The sequence below is a fragment of the Seriola aureovittata genome, chromosome 13 (genome assembly GCF_021018895.1).
Source record: "Seriola aureovittata isolate HTS-2021-v1 ecotype China chromosome 13, ASM2101889v1, whole genome shotgun sequence".
Lineage (NCBI taxonomy): Eukaryota > Metazoa > Chordata > Actinopteri > Carangiformes > Carangidae > Seriola > Seriola aureovittata.
In genome coordinates, this window is record NC_079376.1 from 7,518,307 (window position 1) to 7,531,243 (window position 12,937).

At 44.1% G+C, this 12,937-nt stretch overlaps 1 protein-coding gene across 1 annotated transcript in view; it reads left to right on the forward strand.

Moving 5' to 3' along the window:
- The first annotated feature begins 234 nt into the window (after positions 1 to 234).
- Positions 235 to 12,937, forward strand: part of LOC130180541 (glutamate receptor ionotropic, NMDA 3B-like) — a 66,705-nt gene continuing 54,002 nt past the window's right edge. The window contains exon 1 of the mRNA XM_056394113.1: positions 235 to 1,279. Coding sequence (XP_056250088.1) covers positions 752 to 1,279 — 528 coding nt within the window. The 5' untranslated portion in view covers positions 235 to 751. The remainder of the gene's footprint in view (positions 1,280 to 12,937) is intronic.

The following is a 12,937-nucleotide window of genomic DNA, read 5'->3' on the forward strand; positions in this document are numbered from 1 at the left end:
GAGTGTATTTTTCAGCAGAGAAATTTCTGCCCCAGGGTGAAAGTATAAAAGGGAAAATACAGAGGCAAGTGAGGAGCAGACTAATCTCTGTATTGGATTGGTCTTAAAATAAGAATCATAAAATAATTACAAGCAAACATCTTCGATTGCTTGTAGTTTCCGTCCTGAATGAAAACATTAAGTGCAAATTCTCTGTGGGACCCGGAGAAGCGGAAGGAAATGTTACCCGACGAATTTTCATTAAAATTCAACAAGAGGCAGGCTCCGTGAGAGGTTAGTTTATTGGCGGGCAGGCGCATGGACACACCACACTCACACACACACACACACACACACACACACACACACACACACACACGGAGACACACACACACGCACACCAAGACACACACACACACACACACACACACACACACACACACACACTTCACAGCTGGTGTGCCGTCCTCCAGCAGAGACTGACAGAAGCGGGGCGACCGCTCTAAGCTGTGAGCGCTCATCTCTCCTCTCCTCCACCAGCGCGTCTTTCACTGTTGACATAAAAACTTTGAAGAGGTGAGAGGCGAAACGTCAAGACGCCGACAAATCACCGTCGACAGCGCGCATCAACAAAGAAAAAAAAAAAAGAGGGGGGAAAGAAAAAGAGCCATCAAGTCCGAGGAAAAGCGGTGGAGCCGGGAGAAAGAGGGAGCTATGCCATCTCCCGCCGAGCAGAGCCCAGTCCTCCTCTGTTGTGTGTCAGAGCTGCAGCATGGTGTCTCTCTCTGGACTCTGGACCTACTGCCTCGCCCCCGGGAGACCTCATCTCCTCTTCCTCACTGTCAGACCGCTCCTGCTGCTTCTCCTGTTAACCGTCACCTCCTCCCCGGAGTCCTGCTTCCCTCACCCCCAGCCTTGCCACATCCTCGCCCGGATAGGACACACCGTGCGCCTCGGTGCGCTCTTGCCGACCCGCCAGCCGGTACGGATACAAAACGCGCTCAACCGCGCCCTGGCTAGCCTCCGGCACCAGAGCGGAGGGGTAGACACGACTACCTCCCAAACACCTCCCCTGCTGCCCTACAACCTGAGCCTGGAGATGGTGGCTCGATCGCCCGCAGGAGGGGACCCGGAGTCGTTGTCCCGTAGCGCCTGCCAGGACCTGGTGGTCAGGGGGGTGTCCGCCGTGCTCGCCTTCCCCCGCTCCAGGGAGGAGCTGATCCAGGTGGAGTTCCTCTCCTCTTTTCTGGAGCTCCCCTTCATCTCCATCCTGGAGGACACAGAACCCCTTGTGACCAAGGTATAGATGGATAGAGTGTGTGTTTCTGCGGTTTTCTTATGCACCTGTAGCAGTCATCTTAAAAAGAACAAAAAAAGAACAAAAAACACAAAGGTTATTAATATTTCATTATGTTAACTCTTTCTGTACCTTGCACTTCAATAAGCAGCAAGCTAGTGGACAAACATATTTTCATTTGGACCTTTATCTCAGAGTTGGCAGCTCAGAAAATGACCCATTACCCTGTGGCAAGGAATTTGAGCTGGTGGTGTCTGAGCTGATGCACAACTCTTCTCACCAGCCACATATTAAAGCTGGTTACAGGCAAAGGAATAGTGTCAGAAAAAGAAAAAAAAACTGACAGGGATGATTCAGCAGAGCAATTATTCCTAATTGCAATGTCAAGAATGATTAGAACAAAAATATCAGGAACAGAAATTGTAAAAAATATAATGTAGATTAAAAGATCAATTGAGTGTCTGAGATTCTTAAATTGCAGCACTAAATGTCTTCTTCCAGCAAAACTGTGATGTTGAGACTGATCTCGGCTGAGCTTTGCTGGTGAACCTGCAGGCCCTTCACATGCATGTTTAATATCTGGTAGCTCTGCCTTGGTGTTGGACTGAACCATCCAGCCCTCCAGCAGCAGAGTTTAAAGTGAAATGCTTTCTTAAAAAAAAAATTTAAGCTCTCTTCTTGTGTATGAGTGTGTTAATAGAGTCCGTGTGTGTTTGTGTGTGTGTGTGTGTGTGTGTGTGTGTGTGGTGTGTGTGTGTGTGTGTGTGTGTGTGTGTGTGTGTGTGTGTGTGCATGATTCAAGACGGCTGTGTTTTGGCACCTTTCAGAGTGAATCATTCAAACAGTTGAGATCCTGATAGATGGATGCTGTGGAGAGGTGTGGTGCCCGCAGCTTGTGCTATATTTGTGTGTGATCACCGTATGTGTGTTTATGTGTGTGGGGTATGTGTGTGTGTGTGTGTGTATATGTGTAGAAATTTGTAGATGGGCAATAAACGTGTGTGTGAGTGTGTGTCATGTTAGTATTCCCAGCAGCAATCGAGCTGCTTGCCAGTCAGTCAATCCAGCTCCAGTCATATCCGCCTCTATCCAACTGAGCAGCCAACTGCATCCCTCTGTCACACACACACACACACACACACACACACACACACACAGAAAGGCACGTGCATATATAAAGAGGACACTCAACTTTTACACAGGTTCAGCTAAGAGAAAGACAGACACAGACACACAGACACAGACACACAGACACACAGACACACAGACACACAGACACACAGACACACACACACACACACAACACACACACACACACACACACACACACACACACACAGAGGCTAAACTAAGAGGCAGACTGAGGGGAGAAAGAGGGAGGAGTGGTGGAAAAGATCTATAGTTTAAGTCTGAAATCTTTGTCCTGTCGTGTTTCTTTGTCAACAATGGATTGCTTATTCGATTTCAATAAAGCTTGCATGACTGAGAAGTCACACCACTTGACGAATGTGTCGGCAATGCAAGGAGATAAGCAGGGGAGAGCAGAAAGAGAGAGAGAGAGAGAGATGAGGGGAGAAAGAGAAGAAGGGGTGGGCCTGGAAGGAGGAGAGAGGGTTTTTTTTTTTTTTTTGAGCTGTGGGAGGCCTTTCATTTCTGCATAACTGTGCCAAGCAGTCACTGGGCAAAAGAGAAACAACCATCACTCTCTTTCTCTGTGTTTTTCCCTCTCTTCGCTTTTCAGTATTTTTAGCAATAATTTTTTCAAGCAGCTTTTTCACATAAATGAATGCCTGTTCTGGTTAGCTGCTGGGTTTTGTGCTCCACAAAAAAGTGGCTCAGCCTTATATTGAATCCATTTTCAACCCCCCCCCCCCCCACACACACACACACACACACACACACACACACACACACACACAGTGTCAGACAAGGTGATGTGTTCTGGGTATCTGGCAGCAGCAACATCTGTTGGTTTGTAAGCAGGAGAAGAAGAACAGGGGAGCTTTGAATAGTAATAGCGAACAGCCCAATGATTGACTCGGGTCAGGAAGTGGAAACAACAGAAAATCCATGGTCAACAGTTACAGAGTGTGAACAGGAAGATAGAGAAAAATCATAACCATTTTGAAACAAAAACATCACAAAGATAAAAATACAAAGAAGACTCTTGCATGTTAAGGAAATGACTAATCCACCTTCTACTCTGTAATGGTCTGTAATTGTTGCTCGGGGAAAGACTGCAGTGCTGAAACAATTATTTGTGCAAAAATTCACTTGATTTCAGCTTCTCGGATCTGAGGATTTGCTACTTTTCTCCGTTTTTTATTACTGTAAATTGAATCTCCTTGGCACCATGGTGTTGCTTTGGAGTGTGCTTAGAGGAATCATGCAATTTGAAGACATTTCCTTCAACTCTGGGAAATCGTAAAAAGGGCATTTTTCACAATCATCTGGCATTTTACATAGTCGAAGATTGATTTAACCACAGAAAAACACTCAACTGCTTTATGGATAATAAAATAGTGAGAAGTTGCAACCCTAAAAGAGAATGAATTTCAGTATGTGGGCACAGTGAAAGAGTGTGTTCTCTTTATATAACACTCCAGGGTGCAGCTCCATAGAGAGGGGAGCAATGTGAGCAGGGAAATAAAAGGAGGCAGGTAGGAGGTGGGACAGGTATTTAAACACACACAGAGAGGGCAGTGACGAGTGGGTTAGGTCAACAGGGAGGCAAATTGTTACCCTGTGCAAACCGGAGAGAGTGCAGCGGTTTCTCTGCTGATAGTAAAAAACACAAACAGAAGATATGATTCTAATTAAAAATGCTATTTACATTTTAGTATCAGGTGGGAGGAGTGTTCCTGAGAAAGGAAGGAGAAGGAGGACTGGAGAAAGACAGGCACAAAACACACGGCGCTGCCAAAAACATTCGTCCCAGATTGATTCAAAAAAGAGGAGGATTTTTGTTTTTGTTCGTCCGTTTGTTTGTTTGTTTGTTTGTTTTTGGAAGGAAAATCCTCACCCCACCTCCCCCTGAGTTTTTGAAATGGTGGAGATTTTTCTGCAGGGTATTGGGAATTGAGCCCATGTTTGGACATCAGAGAGAGACTGAGGGAGGCACTCGCGCATATACAGCACACTTGCCATGCTTCCTTCCACCTGTCAAGTACATTTTACACAACTTTTTAAAAATAGCACAAAAAAAAAAAAAAAAAAAGAAGGGGGCGACCGGTGCAGTGTGTTTCCATCACGGGCTAAATAGACTTCGTCAAGGTCAACGAACATGTGCACGAGAAAGCAAACATAGTCTTTCAAGAATTAGAGTTGGTGGCACGCTATCATTTTTTCTTTACTGTCATCTAATATTTTTTGCCATATTTCCTCTGAAGACAAAAACAAAGACATGCACTTGGCACAGTCTTGATGGAAATGGGGGGGCATCATACAGCATGTGTGACATTTCTTGGAGGTGGTGATGATAGATATTTTCCAGACTACCTCTCAGCACACCCACAAACCCCCAGTGAAGGGCTGTCATCATTATGTACTTGAGGGGAAAATTTCTCCCATAAATTATCACAAAAGTTCTTGTAAAAAAAAAAAAAAAAAATCCCTGTATTTCAGAACTGGAAGAATTTCTAACAGCGGCGTAGACAGACAGACTCGACAGGACGCAGTCGAAGAGAGGGACAGAAAGGCAGACAGACGGCGGGGGTCGGTTGTCCGTCTGCGTCCTCCTCTCTCTGCTTAGTCAGACCGAGCTGTGGGACTTGGAGATGCGTCTCAGAAAGGAAGTGCTTATTCCTTCCAACCTACTTAAGCTAATTAGAACCACTGTGTGACCCCTAACTGTAAATCTCTCCCGTCCATCTATGGCAGGCAAAGACTGGGGGGAGGAGAGGAGACAGGAAGAAGGGACAGAGGGAGGAGGGGAAAGAAAAAGGAAATGGGCTTCTAATTCCCATCAGGGCCATTATGGGCATTTGGGCAGGTGATTTGTTCATCAGCGGTCTTTGGATTGAATTAGGGTAAGAAATGAAAATGAGGACATTTGATGTTTAAGTAAAGGAATCCAAAGGTAACCTTAATTAATCTTAAAAAAAAAAAAAAGAGTTTTAAAATTGGTATTCTACAAGTATGGCGGGGTGTGTCGGTAATAGCAGCACAGTCATCACAGAATGAAATAAGTTGGTTGCGCAATTGCCGACGGATTTAATTAAAACGAATATCTCCATATGCAATCGCAGTCCATTTTTAATGCGGCCAGCCCTTTTTAAAAAGCGCGGCCTCACCAAACAATTCTAGATTTGCTGATAATATCACAGAAATTATTTTGTGGATCATGATGTCTATTCCGGAAATGCATTAGTAGGGAGAGCTGAAGGAAATGGTTTTTGCTGATTCCTGAATGTGATTAGGTGAGAGGGGGGTGGTATGGTGTGAATTCATTATTTGTCATTCTTCACAGTGGAAGCTATGTTCCTGCCGCTCACCTCACCCCCAGCTACACTTAATACTATTGAAATACACCCTGAAATTCCTCCATGAAGAGCAATATACAGGAGTATCTTTCACAGAGTCTCATACTGACTGCCATTCATATTTTTCTTTCCTCTTTGTGGTTCACTTACCTCCATTATTTCTGTATTAAAGGCTCTAATATTCCCTACAATATAGAGGAACATTTTATTCAAATTTCACACAGTCTAGTTTCTACCTGCCTTGTTTTTTAACCAGTCTTCCTTCATATATACAGTATATATATTTCTATTACAAGTACAAAGGCATATGTGCTTGAATCCTGTTGCTCCAGCTCTTTGCACTTGTTACTATGCTATTGTTTTGTTTTTTTTCATAATGTTTTTCATTTTATCTGAAGTAATTTGTAATTTAGCTTATTCCCTCTGCATCACGGCGTTAGTTGAATGCCCAAACTGCAAAACATTGATGTCACTGTCATTATCCGTAAAACATAATGGCTGCAATACACACTCAGATATACTTCTGTAGTGTATTATTCATGAGGTTTTCACTGTTTATGATTCAGAATAACCTTTATGGTTCTGGAGGGGGGAACTACTTCCCCGTGTGCAATCTATCCATCCCGCATTCTTTAATGAAGTCACTTCTTTTTTTTAATGACATACCTCATTCTGCTTAGTAAAATGAAGATTAGCACAGTGAAAAAAAAACCCAATTTGCAACTTTGAATGAAATTACATTTTAATCCCGGGACCCTGCTGAATAAGACGCATTGTGGCTCTGAGCTAGCCCTGCTCTCAAAGGACACACACACACACACACACACACACACACACACACACACACACTGCACGCCCACTCACTCACACACATCTGTGTACTCAGATACACAAAGACCGCACATGCACACGTCCCACACTAATGTATACCTGCCTTTATGAGATTCACACACACGCACGCACACGCACACACACATGCGTACAGTGTCTGCTCTGTGCTCACTAAAGGTTATTAAGCCTAATGAGGCCTTACAAGGCCATGCTGCCTTTAGTGTTTTCTTTGAGACGATGAGGGGATTTGTGCCCCATCCACAGTGGATGAACGAATGGATGGAGAGGGACAAAACTTGCGCCGAGCCAGAGCCGCAGGCAAACTGACAGTTTGAGACAAGCAAGCCACTTAATGCAAACAGCTCAAAGCTTTTTCTTTATTAGTGTTGTGATGACAGTTCAGCGCGGTCTTGACTGAGCCAGATTAATTGAGCAGAGAAAAAACAGCAGAGTATGTATTACCAAAAGGACTGTGGGCCTGTTTGAGCTGCTGAATATGGCATTTGAGTCCATGTTCTAATGTTTGGCTTGTGTTTGGCTTTTGTTTGGCTTGTGTTTTTTCGCCTCTGGTGAAACAAATGTCTCCAGTAACTCCACACCAGTACAACATGTCTCTATAGAGTTGGGGGGGGGAATGAAGCAAGTGATGGATGGTGGCAGAAAGGAAGGAAAGCAAGGGCTGCATGTATCAGGGAGACAGGGGGATGTGGTTGTCATTATAGAGAGTTAATAGGGGGATTGAGCGTGGTATGTCGGGATCAAGGAACGAAGGATCAAGGAAGAAAGAAGGAATATGTTGGTAGGGAATAGCCGAAAGGAGGAATCAAGGGTGAAAGAAGGGAATAGGGTGATGGAGAAGAGGGGAAGGAGAGATGGAGGGAAAACAGGAGGAATCAGGTAGTAGGGAATAAGGGATCAGGTAAGACAGGAAATCATCAGGTAGGGAACGAGGGTAACATGGGAAGGAGAGATTGAGGCATAGCGGGAGGAATGTGGAAATAGGACATGAAAAGAGAAAGAAAGAAACAGAACAACTGGGAGCAAAAGAGGAATGAATAAAGGTGAAAATGGAGAAACCAGGCACAGTAAATAAAAAGGAGAGAATTCAGATAGAATGGAAGAAGTAATGAAGAATGAATGGGAGGGATGAGGACGTAAAGAATAAGAGGAGGAGTGGTCGAGGGGGAAGAAAGAGAAATGGCTTGGTAGGGAAGGAGGGATCAAGGAATATGTGGAAGAGTTCGGCGGTTGGGGAGGAGGGAAGGAGAGATCAAGCATGCAGGGATTGAAGAAGGGATGCTGTTAGGTGGGAGGGGATGGAGGTATGGAAGGAATGAAGGGAAGGATGACAGGAGGCCCGGGTCTTGTGCTTCCTCTTCCATTGAGGAGTTTGATGGAGGCAGTTTTATCTAAACTGTGCCGGTTCATTAGAGGATTAGTGAGTGATAACTTCCAGCTATCTGTGATTGAAAAACACCCTCACACCAACATGCGCACACCCATACAGATAAGTGGATGCACACACACACACACACACACACACGCACACACGCACACACACACACATTCTGTCTATTTCTTACACACACTGTGCACATATAGATTCTCATGCAAACTTATTCAAAAGACACAAAAATAAATAACAGAACACACTCTGTCGTATACATTAAAACGTTCCACATCCTGCTGAGTTTACCTCCATGTTTCTCTTCCATGAAGCTAATGCAGGTGTTGGTGCAGCAGCTGTTTGTGTGTGTGTGTATACACACGTGCGAATGTGTGTTATTGTGTCACAATATGTGGCAACTGAGGCAGAACTCTAGAAACCTAGGCCAGGTGGGCTTCAGTGATAAGGACAGACCTGGAAACAACACACCCTATAGAGGCTCCCACAGGTCACAGGTGAAAGACAAGCAGACGGGAGAGGCAGACAGGAAGTAAGACAGGTGAGAGAAGGTGAGAATGATGCGTGCTGATGTGAGATTAAACAGATGCTGACAGATGGCTGTGGGACACGGCTGAGCGAGTTGCCAAAGCGACAGGTTAACCAAACACCCGAGGGGTGAAGACGAGAAAGTGGGGTAAAGGTCCAGAAAGGGGGGGAAGACAACATTCAAGTATCAGAGGATAAAGAGTAAGCAAGAGGAAGAGAGACAGAAGGAAACGGGCTCAGACAGACAGAGTGAATCAGACAGGTGCAGAGGTGGAAAAAAAAGAAAGATTAAAAAAACAACTGAGAAACAGACAGCAAAGGAAAGAGAGCAAGCTAGTTGAAGATAAAAGAAGGAAAAAGGGGGACAGAGAGAATGTAACAGAGCGAACGGCTGTCAGAGATGAAGTTATTTGAGAGGCCGGCGAAGCATAGACGGGATTGAAAGATGGCGGACCCCAAGGTAACTTCTGTGTTCCTTCTGGGATATTTATGTTGGGAGTTGGCAAGAAAACCGGTATGATTTAGAGCCCATCTGGATGGGCTTCAACACCACCTGCCCACAGAGGAAAGCTGTCTGTAAAGAGGCACACAACAGCCCACCGGTGGCACTCGCGTATACACACACAAACACGCATTGTTTACATCACTTACATGTGTAGAAATGCAGCCATTTCCCCCCCCATTTGGCTCGAATTCAGCTCGTTGGATCGGAAATTGTCTCTTGAATGTCCCTTTACAACATTCAAGTCTAGGAGGACCCATTGTGCGTTTGTGTCCCACTCGGAAATCAAAAGCATGTTAGCCCAGCTTGCTAACTTTGCAACTGATTCCCAGAAGGTGTTAGTTTTTGTTCATCGCATTTTAACACCTGCTGAGTCACTGGCAGCTTCCACAGACTCTGTGCTGTGTTTGTCCTGCATTAGAAAGGGTCCAGATACGGTGGTGACGGCTAGCTAGCCTGTTCAAAGTCACAACAGCGGGCAGTCCTGTGAGTTATCAGAGTAACGTAGGGAACTGGAGAGGGGTAAAAGCAGAGTACAGGTTTCTGCACAACCTCACCTGCTTCCAAGCTGCGTGGAGGAGCGAAAAAAGTCTAAAGAGGTCAAAACTCCGGCAACACTTACTGTATACAGAACAACTTTGTAGTTAGACCGCCGTGTTTCGGCTTGCGGCCTTCATCAGGGTCATCACAAAACATATTACAAGCAAGGTCACAGACAGGGACGCAAGAGATAATGATTAAGTGGCTGTTGGAAATAACAGGCTATTTTTAGTGCCTAACCACACAGATGTTGCACCAATCAAATCACAGCACTGACATTGTCAGTGATACAAAACATTTTTATAGACAGGAGAACACCAATATAGGAGACGTACTTACATTTCTTCTTTGGGGTAATTATTATAAGAGCATGTATTTAAAATGTGTTTAATTTTAGTTTTAATATAGGTTTCTTGGGGTGTTTAAAAAGGGTTACAATTCCTAATCTTTTACCTTAAAATTAAAGCTGAGAATCAGTCGCTTCAACCCCATTGTTTCATTTCAAAAGCTGTACAGAGCCAACACCACAAAAACATCACTACCTGCTGTCTGACTTTACTGAAACACTTCTTCCCCACACAGATAAGTGCACACTGCACATTGCACAGTGCAGAGACACACACTCCTCTTGTAACACACCTGTAATCTCCTGTAACTGCCATATACTACATAGACCTATTGCTGTAGATGCAATCGCGCACAAACACACAAACACGCACACACACACAAGTACACTTGTACCTGTACAGTCACAGCTTTGCCGCACATGTGCATGGATACGCTCGCTCAGTCAGATTGTATCCAGGAGCATCCATCATACACACCAGCAGTTGTCATTTGTCGGGAAGTCTTCTTTGGGCTCTCTCTCTCTCTCTCTCTCTCTCTCCCACTTTCTTTCTGTATTGACCTCTGTGTTCGAGCTGCCTCCATAAAGCAGAGCAGAGCGGAACGACTGATAAATCCTGAGTGATATCCCAGGCTGACTACTGGTGCAGGGGAAACATCAAGACGATCAGATATTTATATGCACAACATCTAACACATAAAAACTATTTATGGGCCGGAAGGAGACATGCAGACATGATACTACCGATAGAGCGAGAGTCACTACTAGACACTAGGTATCAGGGACGAAGATTTGAAAGGGAGAGCATTGAAGGAAATGGATGGGTGAATGAGACAGGGAGACATTCAATGAGAGCTTGAGGGTAGTATGACACAAAACGAAAAGCAGAGATGGAGAACTAAAGGTTAAAAAAAAAGTGTGATAGAGAGAAGAGAAAGAGGGTGTGATCAATTTTCCTTCCTCAATGCCCTTCAGAACAACAGAGGACAGACCGTCCTCCAGATAGCTCTAAAGCAGCTTCCCTGTCGCACTTATCTCATGCCAAGTCACGCTAGAGAGCGGAGCAATATTTCACTCTAATTCAGGTCAGTTGCATGCATATATCATGCATCTTTCCTCCCATTCGCTCTACCTTTTATTTTAGGGGAGAACTGAAGAACGCCATTAAATTACGACTAGTTATAACCCTTTGAGATTTATTCTACGACCGAGATCAGGGACTATTTGGAAAGAAGAGACGTCTATTAGGATTAAATGACAAATAGCACGAGACACAAACAAATCACAACTTTATGGCTGGATGCCTTGTTCTTTTCACCAGTACACACTGTGTCCTCACTGAACTACTGTAACCTCAGTTAGGCTGTTGATGCAATATTGGATGAGAGACACAAATGTTGTGTTTCCAGTGTTGTAAAGAGGCAGTTGCAGCAGGAAACTGTATAGAATTGAACAGAATCAATAAGCTCTGAGCTACATCAGGCAAGAAAAACAGAGCGGATTTTTAATTGAGGAAAGTGTAATGGACAAGCATAGATTTTTTTAAAGGCAAAACAGCAGGGTGGCAATGCTTATGAGGAGTAGAGTGGACTGACATTAAGGTATGTCAGGTTGGGTTTTTGCTAGAGGTAGGCTGTTTATTTTTCTACAGGCTTGACACAACAGTGAACTGGCATTGAGGCATTAAGGTGGAATGGCTTGGTAGAAAGATCTCTTTCAGGCAGGACAGCTGGGCAAAATGGTTGGGTGGAGATATCTTTCTCCGGCAGCTCACTGGTGAGGACTGCTGTAGAGATTTGTCAGGTATAAAATGGCAACGGGGAAGATATATCTCAATTTTGGTTGAGATGCCACAGAAGAGTGGATTAAAATCTATACTTTGACAATGGATTTTCTTTTCATTTAAGACGGTTTCTATACATCATGCAGTGATGTAAGCGGCATTTAGAGCCATAGGAAGTAATTACTGCGCTGTTAGTCTCACCCATGTAGCTTTTGGGAGAAGCACCTGTCTACATCAAGAGAAAAGGAAGTCAACACAGCACCTGAAAATATTTTTCCCCACTCCTTTCAATGCTGCGAAGAAAATATAAAAACTCAAGGTTTTCAGCCTTTAACAAACGCCTCTCCTTGCACTTCTTGGATGTAGATAAATGCCCTTTACAAGGGCGTAAAAACTCACACCTCTGTCCATGCCAGGCCACGATGGAATATCATTAGCTATAAATAAATATAAATCAATCACAGCACTGAAGCTGCCAAAATACAAATCATTATGAAACAGCTCAGTTCTGCCAACGTTTTATAACGCGTTGTAAATTTATTGCTCTGGGACTACCTAGCTTAAATGTCGAATACTTAACCCACTATTCTCCTGCTGGGAATGAAAAATATAAGGAAAGATAGATTTGGCATAAAAATTACAATTTCATGCTCTCGATTTTTTGTCATATTTATTTTGCTCCTACTAAATAAATAGCTGAATTTTACATGTACGTCAACTGGGAGACATGGGACTTCCTCTCATCCGGCCACTATTGCACATGGTTGTCATGGCATCAGATATGGTGTGAATTCTTATTTGGGGGTGGGGGGGGGTTGTTTGTTTGTTTGGCAGAAGTAACAAAGCAAAGCATATGACTCAGCAAAGCAATAACTGTATTGGACATTCCAGTGGCAGTCACTCCCAGACTTTGTTTAACAGTGCTAATTTTAAAAATGGGCGTGATGGTACAGTTGTAGCATTCATCGACAGCCTTGTCAGCTCTGATTAAAGGATGTCTGAAAGACCAGGACACACACAGTCAGTCTATTCTGTGTCAGTCTCAATCAGACCATCATGACTAGAGCAGCATTATGTTACAGGTTCCCTGCCAAGGCTTTCCCAGCAGTGATGACGCTCTGCCAATGCTGCTGTTTATGTGCACATGCATCTATTGTCATAATGCTGGATGTGATAAATTGTTTTCCACGTGGTCCGCGCGCGTGTGTTTAGGAGTGTGTGCATTGGTGGTGGTGCTTGTGTGCT